Source organism: Seriola dumerili, unplaced genomic scaffold, assembly GCF_002260705.1.
Source record: "Seriola dumerili isolate Sdu_G_001 unplaced genomic scaffold, Sdu_1.0 BDQW01000398.1, whole genome shotgun sequence".
In the NCBI taxonomy this organism is placed as follows: Eukaryota; Metazoa; Chordata; class Actinopteri; order Carangiformes; family Carangidae; genus Seriola; species Seriola dumerili.
In genome coordinates, this window is record NW_019174653.1 from 774,779 (window position 1) to 792,246 (window position 17,468).

The 17,468-nt window shown below is 31.6% G+C and overlaps 1 protein-coding gene and 1 long non-coding RNA gene across 3 annotated transcripts; one reads left to right on the top strand and one right to left on the bottom strand.

The window, feature by feature from the left end:
- The first annotated feature begins 1,806 nt into the window (after nt 1-1,806).
- On the top strand, nt 1,807-10,835 carry LOC111233504. The gene is made up of 3 exons (XR_002665615.1): nt 1,807-1,941; nt 10,105-10,214; nt 10,390-10,835. It is a non-coding gene; the product is annotated as an uncharacterized LOC111233504 (long non-coding RNA).
- Nucleotides 10,836-10,839: 4 nt separating this feature from the next.
- On the bottom strand, nt 10,840-14,186 carry rnf4 (ring finger protein 4). Of its 2 annotated transcripts, none has more exons than XM_022761334.1 (8): nt 14,013-14,186; nt 13,172-13,233; nt 12,437-12,662; nt 12,216-12,295; nt 11,590-11,602; nt 11,396-11,510; nt 11,198-11,249; nt 10,840-11,089 (listed from the first exon to the last, which is right to left on the bottom strand). In XM_022761334.1, the coding sequence occupies exons 2-8, from the start codon at nt 13,181-13,183 to the stop codon at nt 10,940-10,942; spliced, it is 648 nt and encodes a 215-aa protein (XP_022617055.1). In that variant the 5' UTR covers nt 13,184-13,233; nt 14,013-14,186; the 3' UTR covers nt 10,840-10,939. The 2 variants fall into 2 exon arrangements, with proteins under 2 accessions (XP_022617055.1, XP_022617056.1); XM_022761335.1 differs by lacking the exon at nt 14,013-14,186 and adding an exon at nt 13,407-13,836.
- Between the last annotated feature and the right edge of the window lie 3,282 nt (nt 14,187-17,468).

Genomic DNA, 17,468 nt, shown 5'->3' on the forward strand with positions numbered 1-17,468 from the left:
TCGACCAATGAGAGCTCAAGGAATGACTAAGCACTTTCCAATGAGGGGATTTCCCCAATGAGTCAGTGGACCAATTAGATTCACCCTGTGTAAAGTTCATGAATAATAAGATAAATAAAAATAAAACGGAGTCATCGTCATGAGACAAGATAGCGGATTGTTTAAGTGTTTAACTGTAAAGTGTTTTAGTGAAGCCTGAAATGTAAACAGACAGGTTTAATAAAATTGTATAAGGTTTAATAAACAGGTGTAATAAAGTTTAATAAGGTTTAATAGAGATGCATAAGTTTTAATAAATAGGTTTAATGAAGTTTAATAAACAGGTTTAATAAAATTTTAACATGTTCTCAAACTTCCATTCTGTTTTCACATTAAACTTTTATATTAATTGAACCATCAGTTGAACAGACAAACAGATTTTTAATTTCAATTTCAATTTCATTGATAAAATAGAATATGCTCTCCAATGCAGATATATATATATACACATGGCCTGTTCTTCTGAGTGCCAGAGTGTCCTATTATAAACTAAAAGTCTTATTAAATACACTGAAGTTTGGTTTGTAGACATGAAACTCCCAAAAACCCCCCTACAAGTACAAATACAATATAAAACATCAGTCCTTCATGTGGTTCTTCCATGCTTGATTAAAATATTTCAATTTATCTTTGAAGTCAACTGTTTCATTTATCAGTAGATTAATCAATGAATTAATCATTAAAAAAAACCCAAAAAGACCCAACAATTTTCACATATGAATAATTGTTAAAACATTTTCTGTTACGGTTTGTTGCTGCTCTTTGTCGTAAATCACAGTAAACGTAAGTTTTTTGGATTTTGGACAGTTGGAGACCCAACATGAGACATTCAAAGACATCACTGGACCATGGGAAATTATAAGTTTTTACTATTTTACATTTAAATAGACCAAAGAATTCATCAAAAACTAATAATCAGCTACTGAATTATTGATGACAATGATCGTTAGTTGCAGCTCCAGACCGGGGTTGCAGCTCCAGGTCTGGAGCTGCAACCCCATCAGAGGGACCAGCCAACATTTTTTTCATTCATCACTTCATTTATAATATTTTGTGTATGTCCATACTATTTTTCATGATCTATGATGTATTTGATTGTTTTATTTTAGTTTTTTCTGCTGATGGTCTTAAACTGTATGACATTCTAGTTTTTTAAAGTTGTTTTTCTGTATCTGTTCTACTTTTTAATTCTGTGAAATAAATGAAATGTATCTTTAAAAACAAATATTAACCCTGTTTACAGATATTCAGCTCTTCAGTTTCATTAAACTGATTAAACCTAAAATCAGTGCAGACCTGAACACACACGTTCACTGTTCTTCCTCCTGAACATGAGCTCTTCTTCATCCTCCTGTTGTGTTTGTGTTTAATTTCTGTTTCTTCAGATGAGCTCACTTTTTTTTCTCATCTGTATTTCCAGAAGTTGCTCAGGTGTTACATCATGACATCACTCATCAGCCAATCAGCAGCAGAACAGGGGTCAGGTGACAGTGAGTCATCAGTCTTGTGATCAGAGAGTGTGAAGTGAGTCAGAGTCACAAGATGAAGCTCAGCATGAAAACAAACTGAACAGAAGCTGTGGTCAAACACTGAGTACCAATACTAAAGTAATACTACAGTATGAGTAGTCATACTACAGTATGACTACTAATACTACAATAATACTACAGTGTGAGTACTAATACTCCAGTATGGGCACTAATACTATGTTATGATATTTTTCTGATATTTTTCTGACATGCTATACTATGTGTAAGAAACTGCAGAGTCATATTCCCTCCTCTCCACAAGGGGGCTCCTCCTCCCACCTTGTAAATAGAGGACTTCCTCTTTGTCTCCAACCCCCGTCACCTCTTGAATTCTGGTGTGTGTTTGTCATGTGTCTTTTGCTTTATCTTCTGTGTAAGTAGTATTCTCTTTATCTCTCGTCTTCGGGATTATGGTTTATTCTAGTTTGATTTTGTTTACTCTATATGTTGTTGAATTTGTTAATTAAATAAGTAGGGGTAGGGGGCGACTCGGTGGGTCACCTGGTAGAGTGCATACCACGTAGCCTCAGTTCTAGCCGCAGCGGCTATGGGTTCAAATCTGACTAACGACCCTTTGCTAAATGTCATTCCCTCTCTCTCTCTCTCTGTCATTTTCCTGTCTATCTCTCACTGTCCTATCAGTATCAAAAGGAATAATAAAAGGCAAAAAAAAAAAAGCTTTAAATAAGTATGGCTAATGATTATTTGACACATTTATGATTTAAAGGCCAGATTCAGGATTTGTTGGGCAGATTCTGTAATGTCATTTTTATGAAAAACTATAGTATGGCATTTTTTATGATACTTTTATGACATACTATACTATGACATTTTCTATGATACTTTTATGACATACTATACTATGATATTTTCATAATGTACTATACTATGACTTTTTATATTTTTATGACATACTATAATATGAAATTTTTATGACATACTATATTATGACATTTTTTATGATACTTTAATGACATATTATACTATGACATTTTTATGACATACTACACTATGATATTTTTATGACATACTACACTATGAAATTTTTATGACATACTATACTATGATGTTTTTAATGATATTTTTATGACAAACTCTTCTATGACATTTGTATAACATTTTTTATGATACTTTAATGACATACTATACTATGATATTTTTATGACATGCTATACTATGACATTTTTTAATAATATTTTTATGGCATTGTCTTCTATGATATTTGTATAACATTTTCTATGATACTTGAATGACATACTATACTATGATATTTTTTATGATACTCTAATGACATACTAGACTATGACATTTTTATAATATACTATACAATGACATTTTTTATGATATTTTTATGGCATATCTTCTATGACATTTCTATAACATTTTCTATGATACTTGAATGACATACTATACTATGATATTTTTTATGATACTCTAATGACATACTAGACTATGACATTTTTATAATATACTATACAATGACATTTTTTATGATATTTTTATGGCATATCTTCTATGACATTTCTATAACATTTTCTATGATACTTGAATGACATACTATACTATGATATTTTTTATGATACTCTAATGACATACTAGACTATGACATTTTTATAATATACTATACAATGACATTTTTTATGATATTTTTATGGCATATCTTCTATGACATTTCTATAACATTTTCTATGATACTTGAATGACATACTATACTATGATATTTTTTATGATACTCTAATGACATACTAGACTATGACATTTTTATAATATACTATACAATGACATTTTTTATGATATTTTTATGGCATATCTTCTATGACATTTCTATAACATTTTCTATGATACTTGAATGACATACTATACTATGATATTTTTTATGATACTCTAATGACATACTAGACTATGACATTTTTATAATATACTATACAATGACATTTTTTATGATATTTTTATGGCATATCTTCTATGACATTTCTATAACATTTTCTATGATACTTGAATGACATACTATACTATGATATTTTTTATGATACTCTAATGACATACTAGACTATGACATTTTTATAATATACTATACAATGACATTTTTTATGATATTTTTATGGCATATCTTCTATGACATTTCTATAACATTTTCTATGATACTTGAATGACATACTATACTATGATATTTTTTATGATACTCTAATGACATACTAGACTATGACATTTTTATAATATACTATACAATGACATTTTTTATGATATTTTTATGGCATATCTTCTATGACATTTCTATAACATTTTCTATGATACTTGAATGACATACTATACTATGATATTTTTTATGATACTCTAATGACATACTAGACTATGACATTTTTATAATATACTATACAATGACATTTTTTATGATATTTTTATGGCATATCTTCTATGACATTTCTATAACATTTTCTATGATACTTGAATGACATACTATACTATGATATTTTTTATGATACTCTAATGACATACTAGACTATGACATTTTTATAATATACTATACAATGACATTTTTTATGATATTTTTATGGCATATCTTCTATGACATTTCTATAACATTTTCTATGATACTTGAATGACATACTATACTATGATATTTTTTATGATACTCTAATGACATACTAGACTATGACATTTTTATAATATACTATACAATGACATTTTTTATGATATTTTTATGGCATATCTTCTATGACATTTCTATAACATTTTCTATGATACTTGAATGACATACTATACTATGATATTTTTTATGATACTCTAATGACATACTAGACTATGACATTTTTATAATATACTATACAATGACATTTTTTATGATATTTTTATGGCATATCTTCTATGACATTTCTATAACATTTTCTATGATACTTGAATGACATACTATACTATGATATTTTTTATGATACTCTAATGACATACTAGACTATGACATTTTTATAATATACTATACAATGACATTTTTTATGATATTTTTATGGCATATCTTCTATGACATTTCTATAACATTTTCTATGATACTTGAATGACATACTATACTATGATATTTTTTATGATACTCTAATGACATACTAGACTATGACATTTTTATAATATACTATACAATGACATTTTTTATGATATTTTTATGGCATATCTTCTATGACATTTCTATAACATTTTCTATGATACTTGAATGACATACTATACTATGATATTTTTTATGATACTCTAATGACATACTAGACTATGACATTTTTATAATATACTATACAATGACATTTTTTATGATATTTTTATGGCATATCTTCTATGACATTTCTATAACATTTTCTATGATACTTGAATGACATACTATACTTTGACATTTTTATGACGTACTATAGTATAACATTTTTTATGATACTTGAATGACATACTATACTATGATATTTTTTATGATACTTTAATGACATACTAGACTATGACATTTTTATGATATACTATACTATGACATTATGATGACATACTATACAATGACGTTTTTTATGATATTTTTAAGATATACTTTACTATCACATGGCATACTATAATATGACATTTTTTTATGATATTTTTAAGATATACTTTACTATCACATGGCATACTATAATATGACATTTTTTTATGATATTTTTAAGATATACTTTACTATCACATGGCATACTATAATATGACATTTTTTTATGATATTTTTAAGATATACTTTACTATCACATGGCATACTATAATATGACATTTTTTTATGATATTTTTAAGATATACTTTACTATCACATGGCATACTATAATATGACATTTTTTTATGATATTTTTAAGATATACTTTACTATCACATGGCATACTATAATATGACATTTTTTTATGATATTTTTAAGATATACTTTACTATCACATGGCATACTATAATATGACATTTTTTTATGATATTTTTAAGATATACTTTACTATCACATGGCATACTATAATATGACATTTTTTTATGATATTTTTATGGCATATCTTCTATGACATTTCTATAACATTTTCTATGATACTTGAATGACATACTCTTCTATGACATTTTTATGACATACTAGATTATGATATTTTATGGCATACTATAATATGACATTTTTTTATGATATTTTTAAGATATACTTTACTATCACATTTTAATGACATTTTTATGACATACAATACTAGGACATTTTTTTAATATTTTTATTACATACTATACTATGATACTTTAATGACATACTATACTATGACATTTTTATGACTTACTACACTATGACATTTTTATGACATACTATACTATGACATTTTTTTAATAATATTTTCATGGCATTGTCTTCTATGATATTTGTATAACATTTTCTATGATACTTGAATGACATACTATACTTTGACATTTTTATGACATACTATACTATGACATTTTTTTAATAATATTTTTATGGCATTGTCTTCTATGATATTTGTATAACATTTTCTATGATACTTGAATGACATACTATACTTTGACATTTTTATGACGTACTATAGTATAACATTTTTTATGATACTTGAATGACATACTATACTATGCCATTTTTATTATATTTTTATGACATACTATACTATGACATTTTTTATATTTTATTTACATACTATACTATGATACTTTAATGACATACTATACTATGACATTTTGATGACATACTATACTATGACATTTTTTATGATATTTTTATGGCGTACTCTGCTATGACATTTGTATAACATTTTCTATGATACTTGAATGACATACTATACTATGACATTTTTATGACATACTAGACTATGATATTTTTATGACATACTAGACTATGACATTTTTATGATATACTATACAATGACATTTTTTATGATATTTTTATGGCATATCTTCTATGACATTTGTATAACATTTTCTATGATACTTGAATGACATACTATACTTTGACATTTTTTATGATACTTGAATGACATACTCTTCTATGACATTTTTATGACATACTAGATTATGATATTTTGTGGCATACTATAATATGACATTTTTTTATGATATTTTTAAGATATACTTTACTATCACATTTTTATGACATTTTTATGACATACTATACTAGGACATTTTTTAAATATTTTTATTACATACTATACTATGACATTTTTTTAATAATATTTTTATGGCATTGTCTTCTATGATATTTGTATAACATTTTCTATGATACTTGAATGACATACTATACTTTGACATTTTTATGACATGCTATACTATGCCATTTTTTATGATACTTGAATGACATACTCTTCTATGACATTTTCATGACATACTAGATTAGGATATTTTTATGGCATACTATAATATGACATTTTTTCTATATTTTTATTATATACTATACTATGATACTTTAATGACATACTATACTATGACATTTTTTATATTTTATTTACATACTATACTATGATACTTTAATGACATACTATACTATGACATTTTTATGATATACTATACTATGACATTTGTATAATATTCTATACTATGACCTTTTTATTTATTTTTATTACATACTATACTATGATATTTTTTTTGATACTTTAATAACATACTAGACTATGACATTTTATGACATACTATACTATGACATTTGTATAATATTCTATACTATGACCTTTTTATTTATTTTTATTACATACTATACTATGATATTTTTTTTGATACTTTAATAACATACTAGACTATGACATTTTTATGACATACTATACTATGACGTTTTTTATGATATTTTTATGGCGTACTCTGCTATGACATTTGTACAACATTTTCTATGATACTTGAATGACATACTATACTATGACATTTTTATGACATACTATACTATGATATTTTTATGACATACTAGACTATGACATTTTTATGAGATACTATACAGTGACATTTTTTATGATATTTTTATGACATATCTTCTATGACATTTTTATGACATACTACACTATGATATTTTTATGACATACTAGACTATGAAATTTTTTATGATATTTTTATGGCATATCTTCTATGACATTTTTATTTACATACTATACTATGATACTTTAATGACATACTATACTATGACATTTTATGACATACTATACTATGACATTTGTATAATATTCTATACTATGACCTTTTTATTTATTTTTATTACATACTATACTATGATATTTTTTTTGATACTTTAATAACATACTAGACTATGACATTTTTATGACATACTATACTATGACATTTGTATAATATTCTATACTATGACCTTTTTATTTATTTTTATTACATACTATACTATGATATTTTTTATGATACTTTAATAACATACTAGACTATGACATTTTTATGACATACTATAATATGACATTTTTATGACATACTATACTATGATGTTTTTTATGATATTTTTATGGCGTACTCTGCTATGACATTAATACAACATTTTCTATGATACTTGAATGACATACTATACTATGACATTTTCATGACATACTATACTATGATATTTTTATGACATACTAGACTATGACATTTTTATGATATACTATACTATGACATTATGACATACTATTCTATGATATTTTTATGACATACTATACTAAGATATACTTTACTATCACATTTTTATGACATTTTTATGACATACTATACTAGGACATTTTTTTTTACATTTTTATTACATACTATACTATGATACTTTAATGACATACTATACTATGACATTTTTATGACATACTACACTATGACATTTTTATGACATACTATACTATGACATTTTTTTCATAATATTTTTATGGCATTGTCTTCTATGATATTTGTATAACATTTTTTATGATACTTGAATGACATACTATACAATGATATTTTTATTATATTTTTATGACATACTATAATATGATATTTTTTATATTTTATTTACATACTATACTATGATACTTTAATGACATACTATACTATGACATTTTTTATGATACTTGAATGACATACCATACTTTGACATTTTTATGATATACTATACTATGATATTTTTTATGATACTTGAATGACATACTATAATATGACATTTTTTATATTTTATTTACATACTATACTATGATTTTTTTTTATGATACTTTAATGACATACTATATTATGACATTTTTATGAAATACTAGACTATGAAATTTTTACTCTTCTATGACATTTGTATAACATTTTCTATGATACTTGAATGACATACTATACTATGCAATTTTTATTATATTTTTATGACATACTATACTATGACATTTTTTATATTTTATTTACATACTATACTATGATACTTTAATGACATACTATACTATGACATTTTGATGACATACTATACTATGACATTTTTTATGATATTTTTATGGCGTACTCTGCTATGACATTTATATAACATTTTCTATGATACTTGAATGACATACTATACTATGACATTTTTATGACATACTATACTATGATATTTTTATGACATACTAGACTATGACATTTTTATGATATACTATACAATGACATTTTTTATGATATTTTTATGGCATATCTTCTATGACATTTGTATAACATTTTCTATGATACTTGAATGACATACTATAGTTTGACATTTTCATGACATACTATACTATGACATTTGTATAATATTCTATACTATGACCTTTTTATTTATTTTTATTACATACTATACTATGATATTTTTTATGATACTTTAATAACATACTAGACTATGACATTTTTATGACATACTATAAATATGACATTTTTATGACATACTAGACTATGACATTTTTTATGATAATTTTATGGCATACTATAATATGATATTTTTTATGATATTTTTGTGACATACTATACTATCACATTTTTAGGACATACTAGACTATGATATTTTCTATGATACGTGGATGACATTCTATACTATGACATTTTCTTATATTTTATTACATACTATACTATATTTTTTATGATACTTTAATGATATAATATACTATGACATTTTAATGACATACTATAATATGACATTTTTATGACATACTAGACTATGACATTTTTTATATTTTTATGACATACTATACTATAATATTTTGATGACATTCTATAGTATTAGTACTGTTAGTGCAGTATGCATACTTTAGTAATATTACTCACACTGTAGGATTAGTACTTTATAGTATGAGTATTAATACTAGAGTGTTTTAATATAAAATATTTATATTTATTATTTATAATATAAAATGATAAACCCTTGGTTAAGTTTTAAAAGTAGTATTTTTACTCTGCAGTATTAGTACTTCTACTGAAGTAGATGATCTGAGGTTTTCCTCCAGTACTGGTTTAAATGGTTCTGGATTGTGTTTGGAACAGAGGCCTGTACTACAAAGTAAGTTTAACAAACCCATAACTTGTAGTTATCTGGTTTAACTGAACTTAAAATTGACCGTCCTGATAACCTGTACTACGAAGCTGGTTATCAACTGGTTCAGTTAACTCTGGTTTATCTGTCCAGGTATGAGCACATTCACATGAAAGAGGCAGAGTTTTTAATTATAATCAACATCGTCAGAACCACGGATAAAGTCCTTAATATGATCTGAGAAGACATGCTGACACCTGCAGGTAAGTTCAGTTAAAGTGACGTCATAAAGTGAAAGTCAATGAGGTGAAATGTAAACAATATGATCACACGTGCTGGTCTGGAACAAACAAAACAAAATGATTCCACTGATTTATATGAATATCTACTAATCGTTATTATTGATCGCCTCATTGTGAACTCTTTTATTTCCGTCAGGCTCCTGTAGAAATGATGACTCAGTGTTTCCAGTGATCTGATTGGTCAGTGGTTTGGCTGTACGGAGCAGATTAGGAGTTCAGCACCAGTTACCATGGTGATTTACCTGGCCACAAGTGGACCACCAGTGTCGGACTTAAAACCAAGAGTTAAACCTGAAGTTACCTGATGACCTCAAATCCTGCTTCATAGTACAGACCTCAGGACTCTGATGTACCCTGGTCTCTGATTGGTTCTTCTGATGAAGTTTAGAAAACACAAACTGTTTTCACAGTCAATAAATGTATTTATTAATTTCTACTTTTACACATGAAAATAAACATTTAACAGATGAAAACAAAGATGAGCTGGAAACTGAGGAATGAGACATCAATCAAATATCAATAATCAATCAGCTCTGACTGAAGGTTTCATGTTTCTGATAAAAAAAACAAAAAAAAATTAAAAAATAAAATTCAGCAGCAAAAAACATCCGATAATGTCACTGATGATGTCACTGGAAATATGTTGTCCAACAGCAGCAAATGTGTGTGGTGATGTCAGAGTGATGTCAAATGTAGAGGGGGTGGTACTGGCGATGAGTGAGTCTCTTCCTGCAGTTAGGACAGGTGTGTGATGATGTCAGAGCGTCTCTCAGACACTGACTGCAAAATACGTGACCACATTTAGTGGATACAACCAATCGGCCGCTGTCGACGATCTGTGGGGGAAATAAAAACCAATCAGAGAGCAGGATACTACCTGCTGTTCAAACCAGCCAATCAGAGCACAGGATTCTACCTGCTTTTCAGGTATCAATTAGTCTCACCTCAGAGTACGAGTCCAAACAAACGGGACAGCTGATTGTCCCCGGAGGTGACCTGGAACACAGAGAGAGAGAGAGAGAGAGAGAGAGAGAGAGAGAGAGAGAGAGAGAGAGAGAGAGAGAGAGAGAGACTGTCAGCAGGGATCGGTCTATTACCTGGCTCTAATATAGAGATAATGTAATGATGGATCCATCTAATACCTGGAAGTGTGAACAGAGGACACTATGGCAGCATTTAGGACAGGAGACGTGTCCTCATCTTCATCACTGCTGACGATGTAGCTCTCACCTGTGGGGACTCTCCTGTTCTGAGGACCTGATGGAGGACACCCAGACAAATGTTAGACTGTCCCTTTAATTAAACCTTAAAACAACATGTCTGTCGAGTTTTTTACCTTCATCCAGCAGCTGGATACAGCAGCCAAGAAACAAGAGAAGAAGAATCAATGTTTACATCAACAAAGTCAACTGTTACAACTCAGAGTACACAGATACTGACTGACTGACTGACTGACTGACTGGTCACCTAACTGACTGACTGACTGAGTGATCCACTGACTGACTGATAACCTGACTGAGTGATCCACTCACTGACTGACTGACTGATCAACTGACTAACTGATCACCTGACTGACTGATTGATCAACTGACTGACTGATCAACTGACTGACTGGTCACCTAACTGACTGATCAACTGACTGACTGAGCACCTGACTGAATGATCCACTGACTGACTGACTGATCACCTGACTGAGTGATCCACTCACTGACTGACTGACTGACTGACTGATCAACTGACTAACTGATCACCTGACTGACTGATTGATCAACTGACTGACTGATCAACTGACTGACTGGTCACCTAACTGACTGATCAACTGACTGACTGAGTGATCCACTGACTGACTGACTGCCTGACCACCTGACTGACTGATCACCTGACTGACCAACTGACTGACTGAGTGATCCACTGACCGACTGACTGGGGTTAGGATTAGGACTGACTGATGAATGTTGTTACCAGCACTGAGTCGTTGTTTGTGAGGTCGACCACAGCAGCTTCTGATCCTTCACAGGTCAAATCAACCACCTCCTCCACAACTGAACACATAACAATACATACATCACTTGTTGATTTTATGTGCAACTACATTATTTTCAGTTTTCTGATGTATGTCATTATTGATTATTGGTTTATTGTCCTGACAACACTAATCAATAAGAGTATTGATCTGTACTAACTGTCCTCAGTGTTGTCCATCACATCAATGGTCTCTGTGGGGGGGGCAAGGTCACTATCAGCCATCCTGCTAACGTTAGCCATCCTGTCAGCTGTACTTCTAACTGTCCTGCCAGCCGTCCTGCTAGCCGTCCTGCTAGCCACTCTGTTAGCGTTAGCTGCTCTGCTGTTCTTGCTGCTAGGTCTGGAAACCAGAGGACTTCCTGTGGTCCTCCTCCTCCTATGAGCCTGAACACACACACACACACACACACACACACACACACACACACACACACACACACACACACACACACACACACACACACACAACATCACAGCTGAGGGTGGGTCTTGATCCATCTGAACAGGTACCCTGGAGTCGTGTTGGTCCGGTGTCTGTCTAAAACTCTGATGTAATTAAATCAAAAGGCTCTGATCCCTCCAACAGTTAAAGTGCAGGTTAAATAATCAGTACAGATTGGTACATCAATGAAGGTGATTTCTTGGCCATTGATGGGTTACCTGGTTAACTGGTGATCTATGTAGAATTGAAGACTAATAAAATAAAATGCAGCACCAACTTTGTTTTTAAAACATAAAAGTATTAATAAGAGCCATCACCTGTACTGATTAGTCTATTCAGATAAATGATGAAGTGATGACTGGATGAACTAATGAACAGATGAAGTGATGAATGAATGTTCAGGTGCTGCAGATCGAACTACAAATTGTCAGAGAAGAGGAATTCATCTTACAGAGCTGCTCATATCATCAGAGGCACCAAGGACTGACGACCAAGGACTGAGGACCCTGAGGACTGAGGATAGGAAACAGAGACAGACAGGGTTAATAAAAGACTCAGACTGCATTCACCACTTTAACCTCATCAGATTAAACCAGATTAACTCAGATTTGACTTTCACAGAAACACACAGAACATTAACTACTAAAGACAGTTACCATCGGTTACTTTCAGTAACCCTCAGTTACCTTCAGGTAGCTTCAGTCACCATCACTTAGCTTCAGTCACCATCAGTTAGCTTCAGTCACCATCAGTTAGCTTCAGCTACCGTCAGTAAGTTTCAGTTACCGTCAGTTAGCTTCAGTCACCGTCAGTTAGCTTCAGTCACCATCAGTTAGCTTCAGCTACCGTCAGTAAGTTTCAGTCACCGTCAGTTAGCTTCAGTTACCGTCAGTTAGCTTCAGTCACCGTCAGTTAGCTTCAGTTACCATCAGTTAGCATCAAATAGCTCCAGTTAGCGTCAGTCTAATCCTCCTGACACTTAACATTTCATTAGTTACAGTGTTTAAATAAAACCTGGTGATGTTAGCCTCCGTTAGCTAGCAGCAGCTGTAGCAGGTACATAAAAGCAGGTGTTGTGATAAAATATTTTGCCTTTTACAAACTGTTTCCTGTCGCGCTGCTATCTTAACGTTTGGTTACGTTGTGTAATAGGTGTATTGCAGGCTACGCGTCAGGTACAAGTGACAGGTAAGAGGTGACAGGTGGGGTTACTTCTGTGCTCAAGTGGTTCAAGACTCAGAGTTTGGAAGAAAACAGATTTTGACATTTAGCAGTTAGCTTTTTAACCTCACCGTCAGTGTATTCCCTGTCCCGTTAGCAGGTAACAGGTAGCGGGTATGGTTCCGCGGCAATTTTAAGATGTGTAGTTCTAAACATCAGAACCTCAGAATAACGAATATTTGACCAATTTATTCCCGCCGAACATCTGATGCTAACGTTAGCTGCTACCACCGCCTTCTTCCGGAGCTTCTTCTTCTCTGACTGAAGTTGATAACAGAGTTAGAAGAGCTTCAGCGCCCCCTGCAGTCTCTGAGTGAAGCACAGATTCAAATGTGTGGTCACAGTCCGCAGCAGATCAGTTCAATAATTTTTTAATAAATAAAATTATTTTTGATCATGTGTTTTTAATACACATCATTAATGCCTCATGTTTTAATAAAGCTCATTAATGTATCTGGGTTTTAGTAAAGATAAATAAATGCATGTTATGTTACTGTTAAAGTCAAGCATTGAGGTGTCTCCTCAGTAAAAGAGCACAGTTTGAATTATGATAATCAGTTATTGAGCCGTGATTAAACGGGACATTTAACCTGCAGAGGTTCACGTTTTCTCTGACATGAACATGATGTACCTGTACCTGGATCGGGTGTCACATTAGAAGAACAAAGAGACACATGATCAGCTCTCTGTGAAGCCCCACCCACATAAAGTCTACCTGTACACGTGAAATCTCAAAGCGTCAGAGGGGAGAAGAAACGCGGAGATTACTTCGGCAGTGATGGATAAAATCAAGAGATGGTTCAATAAACCAAAGAAGGTAAAAACTTTTAGCTTTTATTTTATTGTTATTATTATTGGTGTACATTTATATCATTATAACTGCCCTTTGTTTAAAGGGACAGTTCATCATATTAATATCATCTTATATTCATTTATTGAGAGCAACAAATTGATGGTACAATCAACAGCAGGGTCAACCTAGTAACTAAACCTGTAGAAAATCCTCAGGTCCCATTCATCAACCCATACATTTCTGACCCATCACACCCACCAGGTCAGGGTGAACTGTGTGTGTCTAAATGTGTCTAAAACAAATTCCCTTGGGGAATCATTCTATATGAACAATGACTGAACAGCCACAGATGAAAAATAAACAGACGAAACACACCAAGAATAAATAACTAAACAATAAATAAGATAACAGTAAATCTTTCACTGCTGAAATTAGAATCAATAAAAACTAGAAACAGGAAAAACAGTGAAGGATTTAAAGAGAAGAAAATAAGACTCAAATATAAAAACAGCTGATAAGACTGATTCTGATAACTTACTACAGGTGTACTTTGTGAGGCACACCTCTAGAGTCTAATGTAACATCCCAGTTTAGCTCAGAGTTAAAGCTGCTGTTGTTTCTAATGTTTACACCTGAAGGGACAGAACACCTGATCATAACTCAGTCCACTACATCAACTCACTGATAAAACAACAAACTCAATCAATCAACTGCAGAAACATTAGAACAGTCCACTTTATGAAGAACAGGTGGGTAAGACTGTACAAGCGTAGTTCTGAAGAACAGGTGGGTTAGTCTGTATACAGGTGTAGGTGTAGTGACTTTTCTGTCCCTCCTCAGCTCCTGTATCTCTCTCAGTTTGTGTCCTCTGGCAGTTTAACAGAGTTTGAATAGAAAGTTAGAAATCTTAAACCTGGGACTGAGACACATTTAAGGTCCAACATGTGAGTCCACATGTTGAAGAAACATGAGACCCAAGACCTGAAACTCAAATCTGAGGACACAGATTTAGTTTCTACAGAGGACAGTCTTTGTTAGATTCTCAGATGATGTTCAGATCTGATGTTTGTTTGCGGGTGAATCAGACTGATGTTAAACCTGCTCATAATAAATATGTTGTACCATTTCCTAATAAGTCACCATTTAAAAAAGATATCCTTTTATTAAACAGACAGATTGATGAAATATTAAAACTCCTTACCAAGGGCAGCCAAGAGGCTAACCTGGTAGACCACATACCACAGACTTAGTCCACAGGGCCTGGGTTCGAGTCTGACCCGTGGCCCTTAACAATAACCCTAACCATGAATGGCAATCAAGCAGTTCATTCATTTTTACCTTAAAATAAACATTTTTAAGGTTTAAACTATACAGAACATTCATGATTACAATTTTAACACATTACCATCTTTTATCTCTGCAGCCTCTCGATAATAAAATACCTTAAATACAGCATCATTACTAGGTGAATGAATGTGATTTTAAAGTAAAGGTTAGATCATACTAACAGTAAGCAGTAGTAGTAACAGTGGTAGTAGTGCTAACAGTACTGGCAGTAGTACTAACATTAGTACTATACCTTTTTTGTCATACTCCAACAGGAACTAAAAAATCTGCTGATTCAACCTTTGACCTCAGAGGCCTGTCATCATGTCCCGGTCGTTATGGAGATCCTGAGCACCCCACAGCAGCTGGACACTCTGGTATTGGGCACCAGGTGATGATGTAATCGAACATTAACACTGTCGTAAAACTATTAAAACTTTATTAGTCACTGCATTAATAGACCTTTCAATCATTCTGACAGGAACAACAATGTCTTATCAAGTGGCTTTATTTTTGGTGGTGGGTGGGCCCTTTTAACAAGATTTAAAGTAATTAAATTTTTTTTAAGCCACAACTCATTAAAGTTGTGAAGAAAAATTATTTTACATGATTTTTCAAAAATAAAAATGCCATTAAATTTTATTGAAGGTCATGTACCTGTAAATTCAATATTTTCAGGAGACATTGGAATGAATTTTATCTCAAACTGAGAAGTTTCAGAGAAAACAGTCAGCAAGAAACATTTCGAGTTTTACTCCCAGCTCGTTTCAGGTGAAACAAACATTTCAATCATTTGAAGCATTAAAATTTAAATCATCAGGGACGTCGAGTGGCGCAGTGGGTTGAGCAGTCACCCCACATGTAGAGGCTACAGTCCTCGCCACAGTCGGCCCCGGTTCGAATCCCACATCGGACGGCCCTTTACTGCATTCCCCCTCTCTCTGCCTCCCCATTTCCTGTCTCTCTCTACTGTGCTGTCAATAAAGGCATAAAAAGCCCCCAAAAAAATTTTAAATCATCAAAAAACAAAAATAGACATTAAAATACACAGAAAAATTTAGTTAATTCACTTTGCCCAAGGATGTCAGATTGTAGTGCTCAACAGTGGCTTAGAAATAAATAACAGAACATCCATATGTGTATGTAACTGAACATTGAAGAGTTGTGTGATTGTTTTTGGTTCTACTGGTTCTACTGGTCATACCCTTTCTTGTGTTTCTGTTGCAGAGATCTGGATGGAGGAATTATCAGTCACACCAGGACAGATGGATCTGATCCAGATCTTAGCCTGCCCACCAGACTGGGCATGCTCAGGTGAGACAGACAGGTAGAGAGACAGACAGGTAAACAAACAGAAAAGTAAACAGTCTCAATATGTGACAGGACTTGCTGAGAACACAGACTCAAC

Excerpts from the sequence above, each read along its gene's own strand:
- rnf4 (XM_022761334.1), bottom strand. Across the intron at positions 11,250-11,395 it reads TCCTCTGTTCACACTTCCAG|GTCACCTCCGGGGACAATCA; the intron begins GTATTAGATGGA and ends TCTGTGTTCCAG. Across the intron at positions 11,090-11,197 it reads GTTTGGACTCGTACTCTGAG|ATCGTCGACAGCGGCCGATT; the intron begins GTGAGACTAATT and ends TTTCCCCCACAG.